The sequence below is a fragment of the Cydia pomonella genome, chromosome 26, assembly GCF_033807575.1.
Source record: "Cydia pomonella isolate Wapato2018A chromosome 26, ilCydPomo1, whole genome shotgun sequence".
Taxonomy (NCBI): domain Eukaryota; kingdom Metazoa; phylum Arthropoda; class Insecta; order Lepidoptera; family Tortricidae; genus Cydia; species Cydia pomonella.
The window spans coordinates 7777885-7794937 of NC_084728.1; the positions used below are offsets into that span (position 1 = coordinate 7777885).

The following is a 17053-nucleotide window of genomic DNA, read 5'->3' on the forward strand; positions in this document are numbered from 1 at the left end:
TTATGACGTAATTGAGGTCATTATGTCTAAATATTTGGGTGCTTGAGGATATAAATAATACTTAACTGGGTATGGTGAAGCTTTTTTGCAATGACGTTATCTGGTCTAAGTTCCTCTTCTATGGTACGTCATATTGACTGTGCAGAATATGTAGGTTGAGGGGGAGATAACGCCGATTACGCTTGACGTGAACTTTCGTGGGATCAAATTTAAAACTATTTCATATCTGCCAAGTGTCATATAAATAAATAAATAATAAATGTTATAGGACATTATTACACAAATTGACTAAGTCCCACAGTAAGCTCAATAAGGCTTGTGTTGAGGGTACTTAGACAACGATACATATAATATATAAATATTTAAAATACTTAAATACATAGAAAACACCCATGACTCAGGAACAAATATCCATGCTTATCACACGAATAAATGCCCTTACCAGGATTTGAACCCGGGACCATCGGCTTCGTAGGCAGGGTCACTACCCACTAGGCCAAACTGGTCGTCAAAATATAAATAATGTATTTCATCTACTATCTGTCATTGGCAAGGCGTATATAGTAAACGACTTCACACGCACCATACACATGTGATGATCCTTGTGTGGAAAGATCAGTTTCCATTTTCCTGGAGTCTTTCATGAACAGGTTGCGCTTTTAAATGCGAAGGTTATGCATCAGAGTTGGATAAGACAGTATACTCACCAGAAAATCATCAGGCTGTATTCCGAACAGATCCCTGAAGTACCTAAACCCTAGGTCTTAAACTTGAACTCTGAGTAATGGTGCGCCAGCGAGTGATTGGTGCCCTCGTGGGGAAAGTTGGTGGTCTCCACTGTCATGGAGTGTTTTAAGAGCTTAGGTTGGGTTTTCAATGGAAATTATTAATTCAGAAAAGTATGACTGTCTACTCAAATCATTAGAAGTATCACATTTACAAATACAAATACAAATACAAATACAAATATTTATTAATAACAAAAAGTTACAAGTCATTTCTTGATTACGATTATAAAAACATATTATTTATATAATCAGAAACAATAATATTATTTACTTTAAATTATAATAGGTAGGTTAAAGTATTCTGCGTAATCGTAGAACACTTCGCTCATGAGCCACATTTTTAATTTACACTTAAAGACCGCGGTGGTAGCTGTGTTTCTGATACTATCGGGTAAGCGGTTGTAAACAGATGGTCCAGCGCAGTATACAGATCGCTGGGACTTAGCGAGTCTGTGCGGATCAGCGATCAGTCTGTTTTTATGCGCATTGCTACGGAGATGGTAGTTATCATTCGTTCCCTTGAGTTTGAACTTGTTCAGATTTTCGTGTGTAAACACCGCCACTTGGTAAAGGTAAAGGCAAGGAAGGGGCAATATGTTGAGATCCCGGAAGAGGTCTCTTGCTGGGGCATCTGATGGTTTACCGGTCATAATACGGACGGCACGCTTCTGCATAACAAATACGCGACTCCAGTCTGAAGCGCGGGCCCATAACTCCACGCCATAGGTGAGGAGTGAGTGCATAGTTGCGTAATAACACTGGCGCACCGCGCACAGCCCGGCGGTGCTCGCTAGGCGCCGTAGCGCATAGCATGCCCGCCCCAACCTGCCACACAGATCATCGATATGGGACTCCCATGTTAATGCGCTGTCGAGCTGGAAACCCAGGAGGCGTGTGCCGGAAACTTGCTGTATAGGGGCACCGCCCCCACACACCCTCAGGGTTGGGCTGGGGTGACCGTTTAACTTGAACGTCATGAAGCATGTTTTTTCTTTGTTCATGGCCAGGCTGTTGGACTGGAACCATTGGTGTAGTTGTTCCATGATGTCATTTATCGCTCCCTCCAACTCATGTTCAGCGGATGCGGTTACGACTGCCGTGACGTCGTCAGCGTACATAAATATCTCCGCTCCTTTTATCGCCTTTGGCAAGTCGTTTAAAAGAACGCTAAACAAAGTGTTGGAAAGGCACGAGCCCTGGGGAACGCCCATGAGGTTTCGTAATTCCGCAGACACAACACTACCTCCGGCGCCAACGACGACCTGAGCTCTGTCTGTCATAAATGACAATATTAGCTTATTGGCCGGTCCCCGAATGCCGTAGTGCGCAAGTTTGTCGGCGACGAGTGCGTGGTCCGCCGTGTCGAAGGCGCGCGATAGGTCGCAGCAAATTACGGCTACATACCGCTCTGCCTCGCGGGCACTCAGTACACCGCGCACCACTTCGCGCACCAGGTCTGTGGTGGACCGGCCTTGTCGATAGGCGTATTGGCTCTCGGACAGTACGTTCCGCGGTGCCCAGAAACCAAGTAAACGCTTATTTAACCCCGCCTCAAAACACTTGCTCGGGCCTGGAACCAATGATATGGGGCGATAGGATTTAATAATTGATTTTTTGCCTTTACCCTTATAAAGAGGGCATATTTTAACTTTTTTTAAGGTTTCCGGATACACTCCTGATCGCATACAGTTGTTGAATAAGTGGGATAACACGTAGCTAATTGTAGGGCTGGCTTGCTTTAGCAGGTTAGTGGATAAGCCATAAGCGTCAGTGCTGTTTTTAGGCGCAACAGAATATTTAAATAAATTAGCGACTTCGTGCGGTGTGAAAGCCCTCAGCCTCAGCGAGCAATCGGCGTCAGCGTACCCCTCCGACAAGGCGGAAATGCATCGGCCGTGGTCGGCAGAGGGCGCACCGCACGCAGTGGCCGCCGTCACGAACTCGTGGTTGAGCGCGTCCACCGCGAGCTGTTTGGACTCAAATCGGCGGCCGGCGTTATCCACGAGCAGCTCGGTGTAGTCGACACGCTCGCGGGGGGCCCGAGCTAGCTCGGTGTTGATGGCCTTCCACATCGCCCTGCTTTTATTGGGGTTATTATCAATGATTGAATTAAAATAGTCACTGCGCTTAGTTTTTAATTTATAGTGGTAGCATTCCTGTAACTTACTCGAGGCGTCATGTAAGGGAATATTATCCGGGTATTTTTTTGATAGGCTAGTAAACTCTAAAGCCAGTGCTTTTAGATCTTGGATTTCGCTATCAATCCAGGGATTGTATTTAGGACGTATTATTAAAGGTTTTAGTGGAAGGTGGATATTTAGTAAGTTAGTGAGGACATTAATTACTGTGGCTGCAAATTGTTTACATTCGCCGCTGTGTTTAGCCACAACTGCTTGCCAGTCTATGGACTCCAGTGCTAAGACGAAGGCCGTTCTGTTTTTGTGGCTAAAAACCCGTTTTGTTATCACTTGAGGCGGTGGGTGGCGCGGGGGGCACGGCGCGATCAGTCGCTGCGCTGCGTGATCGCTCAGATGGGTGTCAACGCAGGCGGCGGTAACTCGATCGTCGCGGATGTTTGTGTACACATGGTCTAGCAAAGTTGAGCTTGAGCCGTCCCGTCTGGTTGCATCGTCGATATACTGCCGAAACCCCTGTGTCGTTAATATATCCATCAACTGCCTCTTTGACGGAGTATTCTCAAGAAGGTCGATATTAATATCTCCCATTATTATCGCTGTAAGTTCGTCATTGTTAATTTTTGTTAGTAACTCTTCGAATAGTTTTAGGTACTCGGTATGGCTGGTCAGATTTGAATGGTAAATTCCTATTATTAAGATATTTTCGTCTACAAGGTATACAGCACATACGTCGAATATCTGTTCCCGGGATAAATCGCGATAATCGGGTTTGTTTACAGCTTTTTTATCGGACTTGACGTATATGCAGCTACCACCGCGTTCTACATTCGGTCTGCAGTAATAGGATAGAAGGTCAAAATTTGTTAGGGTAACAGATTGGATTTCATAGTATCGTAAAAAATGCTCTGTAATCACTAACACATCACATGACAGCTCGTCGCTAAGGAGCGCTTCTAGTTGTGTGGTTTTACCACTCAGGCCCCTAATGTTTTGGTGACACACTGATAAGGTTTGTATACATGCAATGCAATGCAACAAGGTACATGCATGCGCTTAGGCGCATTGTGTGGAAATTAGTAGTTTTCGCTTTCCTGAAGTTTTGTATAAGCAAATCACGCTAGTTTCGGTGCACCTTACATTAGAATTGCGATACTCACCAGAAAATCATCAGGTTGTATTCCGAACAGGTCCCTGAAATACCTAAACGCTATAGGCGCATAGGTCTTAAACTTGAACTCTGAGTAGTGGTGCGCAGGCGTGTGATTGGAGCCCTCGTGGGGAAAGTTGGTGGTCTCCACTGTCATGAAGTCTTGCATGAGTAAGTCGCGTTCTGGTTTCGATGCGAGACCCCCGATTGCGTGTTGTATTCCTGTAAACAAAAAGTATGATTACTTGATTAGTTATATATTGGTCGATTTTTAAAATAAAGGAAACATCTCACTAGTGTCGAGTACAAACGCTACTCGTTTGATAAGTTTTCCGAATTATGTCTGATGATTTTCCATTGATTTGGCAAGGTTTTTAACCATTGTCTGAACTAACTACAAATGTCAATTATTTTTTATGTGTTAAAATTTTTTTGGTTTAGTATTATGCGGCGGGGGTTCCTCGCCAACGCCAATCTTGTTAAATTAAAAGGTAAAATAAATATTAAAATGTTAAAATGCAATAAAATAACAGAAATATGACAATTTCCACTCAGTTGAACACACACAGAAATCCCAGCACGAGGTTCGTTTAGCGAAAAAAACCGAAAAGGTCACGTGGAAAATGTCAACTTGCAACGCCCCCGTGATTCACTCAACTGGGGAAATTGTAGTTTAGTTAAAAGGCTATTGCTTTATGTCCAGAGTATTACAAACCTTGTACACAATGCTCTATCTGCTTTACCTTAAGGTTGACTGGTAGAGAATGCCTTTTGGCATTAAGTCCGCCTTTTGTACGATAAGTTTTCTTTTGTGCAATAAAGTTTAAATAAATTAATGTTCAGGGGAAATTTGAAAAAAAAAAACGGAGTATCAAAGGAGCATTTCGCAAAACTGAATCTAAATGAAATATTTTTAAAGATAAAACTGTAATAGTATTTTGTGTTACAAGGGCGCAAAATGACATATTTACGGCGTACATTGAAATTTAATCCTAAACAAAGCGAAGGAATCTATAATTGAATCTCTTACGCTCAGGATTATTAGGCGTAGTGAGGGATTCAGGTGTTAACGCTAAAGGTGGAAATAATTTTGCTACCATGTAACACATACTGTTGTATTGTTTAAAGTAAAAAGTATAGTATGCAAAACAGTGTCCTAGAACAGAAATGTTGCACTTTTACACGGCGCACGCCGGTGTTTGAACTCCTGACCTCCGGGTTTTAAGTCGCAAGCTCTTACCGCTTGGCCAGCAGCGCTTTAGGGCGAGCAAGACTATTTATGGGGGGAGGAGGATCGCGCATGGCTTATTTTTTCTTACAAGGGGGTGGGAGGCGGTTTTCACAGTTCTTACGTAAGATTACAAAGATGCGAAAATCTTCAATTTCTTTTAAATTATGACACTGCTATCAAACACGATGCAGAGTTAGCTTAGACGGGCGATGGCGCGCAGATTTGTCAAATCTAACCTTTAATAACATGACATTACGAGACAAGGCACGCGTCTTCGCGAATGACACGATCTAGAGGACCAAATAAACGTTCCAAAAATATTTGTTTTTTGAATAATAAACACTACGATAAACCAAACTTGTGTTAATTATTCCGTATTATTTAGATAACAATATACATAATGGATATATACAGATGATTACTATAACTAGCTTATAATATATCTAAAATAGGCCCTTGAGGCATTGTACCAAGGATGCTGGCGGCATTTCCTCGTTGTATCGCAATACTGATACGTTGTACGAGGAAGCCGCCAGCTCTTCGGTCACCAGTTACGTCAACCAGACGTTTCGCGATTTCTCCAAAAAACTTGTGCGCGCTGGGACCCCATGGACCTAGTTTCAACGCCAAATGGTACAAAATGGTACTCTCTACCGAGGCTCTTATATTTATTACGTTTCAAAATTTCGGCGCTTTCCGCCGCTGCGCCCGCTTTTACATTAGTCCGTTGGAGGTGGGACGGTGCCAGTGTGTCTACGCAGGTAGCATCCCACACTAACATCCGTCCCAAGCTCCAAGGAACCAAGGACACCCCATCAGGCCTCTTGCCATCATCCCTGATAATGCTAGTCGGCAGAAGAGCAGGCACATTGATGGTGGCAAGAGATCGACGGATTATGTCATTAAGCGAAGCATGTCTTAAAAAAAGACCTGCATTCCGTTAAATTGTTACGTAATATAGGGGGGAGGGGGTCGTCCTATTCTCATTTTCCTTACATAGGGATAAAGGGGGTCAAAAACTGCCAAAATCGTCTTACGTAATAAATTAATGACGCCCTAGTATGGTGGGAGCTAGATGCGTTAATTAATCAGGGATCAGATTTATACTAAAAGTTTCGCTAGAGGCCAGGTTAGACAGACATTACTCTCAATTCACATATATACGTTCCTAAAGCCTGTAAAGTCTGACAAACACAAACAAGCGGAGATATTTGTTGTAACCACAAATAGCGTGTGTATACCGCGTGAACTTGAAACTCGCGAATGTTTACGCGTGTGCTAAATCTAAGACTATCCAACGGATCTTACGAATAGGCAGCAACAGGAATGTATTCTGCATATAAATAAAAAACCGGGCAAGTCATCGAGGGGGGGCGGGTTTAGGGTCGGCAACGCGCATGTAACTCCTCTGGAGTTCCAGGCGTACATAGGCTACGGAGACTGCTTACCATCAGGCGGGCCGTATGCTTGTTTGCCACCGACGTAGTATTAAAAAAAAAGTGCGAGTCGGACTCGCGCACGAAGGGTTCCGTACCATTATTTATTTAAAAAACCGGACAAGTGTGAGTCGGACTCGCCAACCGAGGGTTTCGTACTTTTTAAGTATTTGCTGTTATAGCGGCAACAGAAATACATCATCTGTGAAAATTTCAACTGTCTGTCACGGTTCATGAGATACAGCCTGGTGACGGACGGACCGACGGACGGACAGCGGAGTCTTAGTAATAGGGTCCCGTTTTACCCTTTGGGTACGGAACCCTAATTAAGACAAGGGACGACACGACGTCCCAATATTTTTCTTTCATTTAAGGTTAGTTGGAAGAAATTCCTTTAGGTGATTTAGGTCAAACATCAAACATTAATTCAGCAAATAGGCCACAAGGGCACGTTTACCCAAACATTACAAAATACAATTACGAATATGGAATCAATTAAATATTAAATACTTTATTACAGATGTATACAGTCTCTAAACGTCAAATTACACAAAAACTATGATAAAAAATTCAAACAACAAATACTAAAATTCTTTAGAGATGTAAAAGTCTATAATAAAAAATCGATCGAATATAATAAAAAAACCGGCCAAGAGCATGTCGGGCCACGCTCAGTGTAGGGTTCCGTAGTTACTCTTCCGTCACAATAAGCTAAACTGGAGCTTAAAGTATAGTAAATTGTTAACCCAGGGATGAAACGGTACCTTTCACTCGAGTTAAACAAAAAGGCAAATTTGCATGATCAGTACCTAATTAAAGTAAGTCTTTTTAGGCTACGGTCGTACTGCACACGCCGCACGCAGCCGACAACGTCACGTCGCACGCAGCGTCTGAATGGTGTGTTCGAGAATGCTCGGGAGTGGTCGTTTTCGCTCGCTGCGTGCGGCGTCCCCCCGCCGCCCGCTGCAGCCGCCCGCTGGCCGTTGCGTCTTTAGTCATTTTGGAGCATTGCTGCGGCTGGACGCTAGCTCGAAATGGAGAAATTTACGAAAGAAAAAGACGAGTTATTGATTGAGTTAGTAAAGTCGAATAGTATTTTGTACGATACACGTGATAAGCTTTAAATCTATTGTTCTTCTTTTTCTTTTGCTTCCTTGATATCATAAATAAAATGTCCTCATGATCTTCCTCATTAAGCAGTAAATACGCTAGAGTTTTTTCCATCGTAATACTACACACACACGTCCTTTCGCTACAAAAACTCTCGGAAACTGCCGCGACTGGCCGCTGCGGCTACGGTCTCAAAACGACCAAAACACCCGCTGTCGGCTGCGTCCAGCGTCTTCCATCATGCGACGGGACGTTGTCGGCTGCGTGCGGCGTGTGCAGTACGACCGTAGCCTTACTATGAAGGGGAAACTTTTTGCGATAACTCAAAATCAGCTAAACTGATCATGTCCGCTATTTTCATTTAATGTATTTCTTAAGCTCTACTTCCACGATTTTTTTCATATATTTTGGACCTATGGTTCAAAAGTTAGAGGGGTGGACACATTTTTCTTTTTCTTTCGGAGCGATTATCTCCGAATATATTCACTTTATCAAAAAATGTTTGTTGAAGACCCCTATCAGTTTTGAAAGAACTTTCCAACGATACCCCACACTGTAGGGTTGAAGCAAAAAAAAACGTGTAGGGGAGGTACCCTAAAAAAAATTTTTTTTAGATTTTATTGTACGACTTTGTCGGCTTTATTGATTTATATATCCATGCCAAATTTCAGCTTTCTAGCACTAACGACCACGGAGCAAAGCCTCGGACAGACAGACAGACAGACGGACATGGCGAAACTATAAGGGTTCCTAGTTGACTACGGAACCCTAAAAAGGATCATTAAATTATTCTTAGAGATGGAAAGGAATCTCTAAGACTGGAATTATTATATAAATAATTAAAAGACAAAAAATTAAATCATACAGAGAAGAACCGAATGAAGTGTCTCAAGTTAATGCCAGTGAAAAGTAAAGTTACATAATTATAACATAACATGTAGCCCGTGTAAGCTTAAACAATCCGGTCTCCACAAACAGCACGCGTTCACGAGTATACGCGTATCTCAGCCATCGCCTCCCTCAACCTTCATTCGGGAAAGTGGGTAAAATCTTTACTTTACTTTATTTATTTCTTTCTTTCTTTTTTTTTTTTCTTTTTTTTTGTCTTTCTTGTGTAAAGTTGTGCAAAAATACGTAGTAAAGATATAATAAATGTATTGAGTTATGTTATAAATCACCCTAGCCTAATAAGAAATTGGTAATGACATGAACAAACCTTCCTACGAACTACTACTGTTCCTAGGTTCAAATCCCGATTTGTATTGTGGTCCTAGTTTAAGGATATTTTATTTTAAATTCATCTATCCAGTCATTTCCAACACGCCTAATTGAGTATACTGTGACGGTATGTGTACGTTCGTAAAATTTGTAGGTCACTAATTATTTGTGTTTTCGAACGGAATAGATAACATCTAAGTGGCTTCCACGACGCCATTACTAGACTATATATTTCTTTACCTATGCAGAAAATAATAGCACCCATTATTAACCAACGCTATTGTAATAGCGACCACAAATAGCCCTCGTAAACATGATGCTATTTATAAGTGTGTAAGATATTCCAGATACCCATAGATTGGAGGTCAGGGATAATTTATTAAACTGACCGGAGACATGTTTTTGTAAATTGTCATGCTTAATAAACAGTTCCGTAGTTGCAAATATAAATAAATGAAACTCCAAAAACATACGATATATGTTATATATACACGTAAACCTAAATACGTAAGGCCTGACCGTTATACAGGGTGCCCAGTAATTAAAGGATAACCTTCTAACCATCGACAGGGACCTTAAGCTGGCCCAGATAATGTACTTATAGATCTAAAAATTAATAGTTTAAAAAACACTAGAAAAACACGCTTTTATAATTGACCATTACGTAACCTTTCTCACAAGTGCATACACGACTATGGTACGATATTCCATCATGGAATGCCAGTGACTATCTTCCGGCTTCATCATCAGACTTTGAAACCTAATCGTGGTCAAAGTTCATTACAAGACTTTTCTAACAAATCCAAACACAGCTATGATACGATCTTCCATCGTGAAGTTCCAGGTCATATCTTCCGGCTCCATCATCAGATCAGTACGACAGTACCATATTATTGTATTGTCATCAGAACTACATACAGCTGCCAATTTTCATGACGCTACGATCCTTGGAAGATGGTTAAATTAGTTACCTTAGATTCCATTACATAGTTACATACAGCTCGACCTAATAAAAGCGTGTTAATAAAAGTATCGTGGCTTTCAAGATAATCCAACTTTTTCTGTCTTTTAATTAAGTTAAGTAAGGTGATAAAATTAAAAAATATAGAAAAGTTCGATTATCTCGAAAACCACGAAACTTTTACTAGACCTATAAGTGCATTATCAGGACCAGCCTAAGATGCCCTGTCGGTGGTTAGAAGGTTATCCATTAATTACTGGGCACCCGGTACTATACCCCTCCCTGTCGTGACATCAACCCAATATAATCTTATTAGGGGGCAGTCAAGACGCTCGGCCATACACCTCAACATGCTGTTGCCACTGCCGCTTACCGCTGCGTTTACCGCGTCATCTAATGTAAAATTTCATTTTTCCTACATTCCGTTAATCGCATGCGTTCAAAGCTAAATTTATCGCATAAAAGAACTTCACTGTCTCTGTTACGTCTTCAACTGTTCACGCCTAAACGGCTAAATTGATTTAAGTGAAATTTGATATAAAGATGGTTTGAAGGCCGGGGGGGAGGAAAGTAGTTTTTATTGTAACGGGCATAAGCTAGTTAGGGTTCCGTAGCCAAATGGCAAAAAACGGAACCCTTATGGATTCGTCATGTTCGTCTGTCTGTCCGTTTATGTCACAGCCACTTTTTTCCGAAACTATAAGAACTATACTGTTCAAACTTGGTAACTAGATGTATTCTATGAACCGCGTTAAGATTGTCACACAAAAATAGAAAAAAAAACAATAAATTTTGGGGGTTCCCCATACTTAGAACTGAAACCAAAAAAAAATTTTTTTTCATCAAACCTATACGTGTGGGGTATCTATGGATAGGTCTTCAAAAATGATATCGAGGTTTCTGATACCAGTTTTTTCTAAACTGAATAGTTTGCGCGAGATACACTTCCAAAGTGGTAAAATGTGTGTAACTACTAACTAGCACCATTTTAGTGCCCGTAAGGCCCGTCTTAAATATATGTTAATGCTTATGAGCAAATGAACATTTTAATCCCATTAATTGCACTTAAATATCTTAAAAGTTATTGCTGAAGAACAGCTCTCAGTTATATTTTCTCATTCTGCCCCGTATTTCAGTAAATCCTGATGCCAGTTGCTGGCCCTGGCCGCCATAGGCTACGGTGAATGTTTATCATCAGGCGGGCCGTATGCTTGTTTGCCACCGATGTGGTATAAAAAAGTCCGACTGTACCCGAGACACAAACAGGTCTAAAAATAGCAGTTAGCGTCAAATTCAGCGACATTGCCTCAGCCTTGGCCGTCGCTTCCGTCCGCACAGGATGTTTGCGGTACTATCTGCCTGTACGTAGGTACTATCTGTACCTAAAGGTACTGTGGGACATGTTTGCATGTATTACAGAGTTGTATTTATGTTTATGTGAAGTATAAAGGTGCATCCAGATGTAGTGAATTCACCGCGAGTGCACGTGTATGTTGCTTAACTTACATTTCCTGTTACATAAAGGTTGTCTGGAAGAGATCGCTTTTTAGCAATTAGACCGCCTTTTATATGTGAGTTAAATGTATAATGGTTGGTCCAATAAATAATATTTACTTACTTATACCAATTATTGGCAACTATGCGTGTCATGTCATGTGCATAAATAATTGGCAGACAACTATTGCAACAAGAAAAAGATTACAATTATTAACTGTGTCAATCCATACGGAAGTACCCGAATATTGCAACAGACTCAACAGTTTCCTCTTCACCTTGTCTTTGAAACGTCACAGTGAATGTAACCTGAGCAGTATATTGACTACGCGACAGAAAAGAACATACTATCCGGTCAAAGTTGTTAGAATTGTGCGCCATGCCGTCACGAGGCGAAGAGCACAGATATTTATTTGTTTATTTAAACTTTATTGCACATCGAAGAATGTGCAAATGGGGGACTTAAAGGCCAAACAGAAAAGTCAAGGTCAGTAGGGACTTGGGCCTTAGGGGGGCTATAATTTAATATGTAAAACCCTCGTGTTTCTCGTGAAAATGCGGCGATTATGTCTACATACTGTGATCAATACATATACTGCGAAGTTTGAACTGGCAAACCTGTCTACTATCGGAGTTCAAAGTCACGAACTGAAGGTCGCCACGTCATAGATAAGGTCTTTGGGGGTTACTGGCTACGTCACTAGTAGCGAATATGAGCAACCGTGTGTAGTCGTTAGGTAGCCGAGAAATTCATTATGCCGTCAAAAACATAACATGTAAAAAAAAACAAGTATTGCAACTCAGTTCTACCGTAAAAAGTTGTGGGTTCCATGTAATACCAAGTCAGTTCATTTATTCAGTCTTACTTAAGGGACCTTCTGTCTCAAGTTATTAGTGTTATTACGTAATTAGCTAACCTAACAACATCTTATCTTATCTTTTTTGTTTAAAATAAATAGATTGATTGGGAATCGCACTAAACAATCTAATTTAATATAATATGTATTACTTGTGAGATACATTGTGTTTACATGCGATAGCCAAGTCTTTCTGTTTATTTAAAACATAACGTTTTTTTGGTCAATCAATACCGTGCCACCAAGATATCCCTTAGAATTAGCAGGTTTTAAGATACTACTACGGACCTGACACGGACGGATAAGTGAGCTGATATCGGTACTTATTTAATTATTTATTTACCACAATTACAACTATTTTTACAGGATACTAAGCCTAATACAACAGTGTAACTATTCTAACAATCTTGTTTATTCCCTAAATGGACGCATCATCCTTTAAGATGCGACCAGACCGCAGCTTAAAAAACGGTCACAATACGGAATCGCAGTGACGCGTCGTATGCGTACCGTTTTTGACGCATGCTCCCCACACCGCTGCTTAATTATTTAGTGCAGGTGACTGGTGACTGTACTGTCAACAATACAAGTACTGCGCGGATCGTCCTCGCAAACCTGTCTACTATCGGAGTTCAAAGTCGCGAACTTGCAAGGCCGCCACGTCATAGATAAGGCCCAGGGGGTTTGACTAACGAAGAATAATTATACAAGAATATCGATATAAGACTCATAGCTTTATGATAAGGTTGATGTGGACAAGATCGCCGATGAGAAGACCGTTTACAAGGTCTTTCGACGCTCGTTTGGACACTTACTCCACTTATCGCCCTTTCGAATTCCGGTAACGGCATTTATATGATGATATGAACACAAATATTGATTCCTAAGTCACGAGTGTTTTCTATGTATATAAGTATGTATTTATCTACATAACTATGTATATAGTCGCCTAACACCCATAGTACAAGCTTTGCTTAGTTTGGGGCTAGGTCGATTTGAAAATTAAAATAATGTCTAATTATAAAGTGAAATATAAAAGTCGATTTGTGTAAGATTGTCCCCCCAAATATTTATTTATTTATTTTACAGAGGGTCGGTAGATTAGGAGTGTAGCTCTTACTCAGCGACGTACCTCGACGTACGTACGAATAAAAAATACGAGAGCACATTCATTCCCTATAACGATCTTCCCTGCAATAAAATTATTACCTTATAAAATTGCATTTTTTTAACTGTTCATCGCGATTATCTTCTTGCTGATAAATGATGCCTGAGCATTATATTGTAAATCTGAAGCTATTGATAATAGTATTTTTCCTATTAAGCTGGCCATATACACTAGGGTATGCCTGCGCAGTTTTGCCTGTACAGTTCAACTGCACAGGCGAAGCTGTATATGAAACTGCACAGTCGAATGCCACACACGCTCCGTTTTACCTGTGCAGTTGGTAAAACTGGTAAGTTTCCACCTCTCTACTTTAGGTAGACTTCTACAAGTCTACCTAAAGTAGAGAGGTGGAAATCAATTACAAATATATAAAAAAAGTTCTACCATAAAAACATGGAGGTCATATATTATTGGCCGGTACATACGGTATTGTACACTGGAAATAATAGATAAGGCCTTTGGGATTTGCGTGCCGCTAAAGTTATGGGGAACTTGGACATTTACGTTACTCATGTAATAACTTTATTGATAGCTTATAAAGCTTTTGGGTCGTGCTTATATGTATGTATTTTTAATTTTAACTTATTGTTCATTTTGTTCTTAACCACGATAGTTACAGAAAAATGAAAAATGTAGACTTACTAGCTGTTGCCCGCGACTTCGTGCGCGTGGATTTGTATGTTGGTGGTTACCTATATACATGAGTATAGAACATTATGCAGCAAAACGTAGCAGTAGAGACGGTTAATCACTTGTTAATAATTATACAACGCATGAGATTTGTCTGACACACACAACCTACGAAGTTTCAAGCCCCTAAGTGAAAAAATTTGTTCTCGATATAATCCCTTTCAATCCCTTAAGAAGATTTTCAAGTTCACTATTCCAATCGAATGCAAACTTTAAACCCTTTTTTCACCAATTTAGGGGATTAATACAAACTTTCAATGAACGCCATTTTAACTCCCTTGAAGAATTAATTTATATAAATGCTGAAATCACTTTTCTTGTTTCCTATTATTGTGTCTTTCTACGACATTTCAAGATCACTATTTACAAAAAAATTAGAATAGAATAGAAAAACGCTTATTGCAAAACCAACTACAAACAGCACCACATTAGAAAACAAAAAAAGTAAGAAAGAAGATCTAATACACTAAACAGTTATAACTACTTGTAACTTATACTAACATGCAATAGTTACAGTGATGATGCTGTAATAGAGGCTACAATTGGACACCACTCAGCATACGAGGGCTGATCCGAAAGTTGTTAGTTGCTTAGGCTGTACTTATGCAAAAAAAAAATATTTATACTATTGTGAGGGATATTTCAATGCTACTTATGACCAGCATTTTTATTTTTATTTAATGCAAATAGTTTTTTTATTATTATTTTCAACTGAAAGCTGTTTTGTATGGAGTTACGAATTGCTTAGAAAAAACGGCAATTTTTGGCACAATTAAATGAATTTCGTATTGAAATCTTTGAAAATTGAACTTAAATTTACCCAGGACTGATTATTATCTTCCTTCTGATATTTTCAATGTATAAATAAATAATTAATCTTATGTGCATATATATATTTTTTTAAATATCAGAAATTTTTACTTTTAATGAAAGGACTCATCGTTGACACGTATTAAATCATAATAATATTTACTCAATCAAAACAATTTATACGTAAAAGAACGGCCGAGATTCGTCATTAGTAGCACCTAAAAAAACTTTTGTTTTTTTTTTACAAAAACTGTCTACAAAATGACAGCGCATATGGAGTCTCAATTACTGATTTTCATGACTGATGGTTAGGCTTCGACGCCTCGAAGTAGAAATAAAATAAAAACAAAAATAAGCGTTTTCTATAAATGTATTTACACCACTTTAATAAGTACTGAAAAATCCCTCACAATAGTATAAATAAATTTTTTATCGCATGAGTAGAGCCGAAGCAACTAACAACTTTCGGATCAGCCCTCGTATGCTCTAACATATATATGCTACAGCGCTGGTCTTCCGTGGAGCCCAGGGCAAGAAGATAGCTCGGAACAGTAAAGGCAGTGTCAGACAGTGATTTAGCAAGTATTAATATTTAACACAAGTTAGAAACTAATGCACGGAAAAATTTCAAAGCGGAAGTGAGTGAGTTGGGAATATGTTTCGTTCCCGATGCAAACTTACAACCCTTTTTTCACTAACTTAAGGAATGAATTTACTTATTAAGGAATGAAAATTGATTCTTGGTGTGCCATGTATCTATGAAGTGGCAATAGCTTGGGGTCTTTGGGCGGGAGGTGCAAAAAAGCGAGACGATGGCACCAATTCAAAAAGATCTTCGAAGTTAATCAATTCGAAGCATCCGTAATCTTTTATTCAAGTCCTAAAGGAATGTATAGTGCCGCTCATAAATCTCTAAGTAATTATTAATAGCTCGTCCTAATGGTAATGACACATATCGCAATGTCAATAAACACATGAATCATCGACTGACGATACCACGTGTGGCGGTGTATAAACAGACTGCAATAGAGTTATAATGTTACAAGCTTTTAACTAACTTGCAATGTAACTTATGTATATTTGACCCACTTCCCGGTTTCTGATGAAGCTCAAAATTTGCATACATATGTAAATCGGGTGACAATGCAATATTACAGTACCATCGAGCTGATCTGATGATGGAGACAGGAGGTGGCCATAGGAACTCTGTGATAAAACAGAGCAACCTAGTGTTTGAGGTTTTTAGAATTGTCTCGGGATGGGGACTATGTTTTTATGGAGAAGCCATCATCCACTATCGACTTAACCCAGGGGTTTCTGAACTATGTCTTGAGGGCGGGGCGTCGAGAAATTGCGTCGGCAGTTCTAGATCCTAGTTTTGCCCAGGCTTTACTAGGCCAGAACTTATTTACAATACAAGGGAGTCGCACAAAAATTAGTCGTTAGTCTTCTTCTTCTTCTCAGTCTACTCTTATCAGAGTAGTCGTGGTCATTGCGGCCTTTTTCAGTTTTCCGCCAACTACGGCCAAAAGAGAGGTATGGGCATTGTGGATGTCATCTCGCTTTGTGTGGTAGGGCACAGCATAGCGGATGTCATTCTAGATCTAGAGCAGAGCCCAACTGGGGAAGTACATCCTTACCTTACAGAAAACCGCAGCCAAATAACACTAGACCCTATTCATAGTGTCATTCATTCACCGTTACTTCTGTTTTACTAATTTCCTCAAAGGTTAACTGGAAGAGATCCCATACAGGGATAAGTTCGCCTTTGTTGTATTTAATTTACTCTGTAATTGTGTTTTTCGTGTTTTTATTTCTATGTACAATAAAGTATATATATACATACATACATGTTCCTGCAGGTGAGTTAGGTTGCCAGAGTTAACGAGGGGGGGAGGTTTAGGGTCGGCAACGCGCATGTATCTCCTCCGGAGTTGCAGGCGTATATAGGCTACGGAGCCTGCTTACCACCAGGCGGGCCGTATGCTTGTTAGCCACCGACGTA

General features: G+C 40.1%; 1 protein-coding gene across 12 annotated transcripts in view; it reads right to left on the reverse strand.

Moving 5' to 3' along the window:
- LOC133531992 (phosphatidylinositol 4-phosphate 5-kinase type-1 alpha) overlaps positions 1 to 17053 on the reverse strand; it is a 126068-nt gene that overhangs the window by 54784 nt on the left and 54231 nt on the right. For all 12 annotated transcript variants that reach the window (XM_061870459.1, XM_061870460.1, XM_061870457.1 and 9 more), the window contains exon 4: positions 4084 to 4295. In XM_061870459.1, the coding sequence (XP_061726443.1) occupies positions 4084 to 4295 (212 nt within the window). The remainder of the gene's footprint in view (positions 1 to 4083; positions 4296 to 17053) is intronic.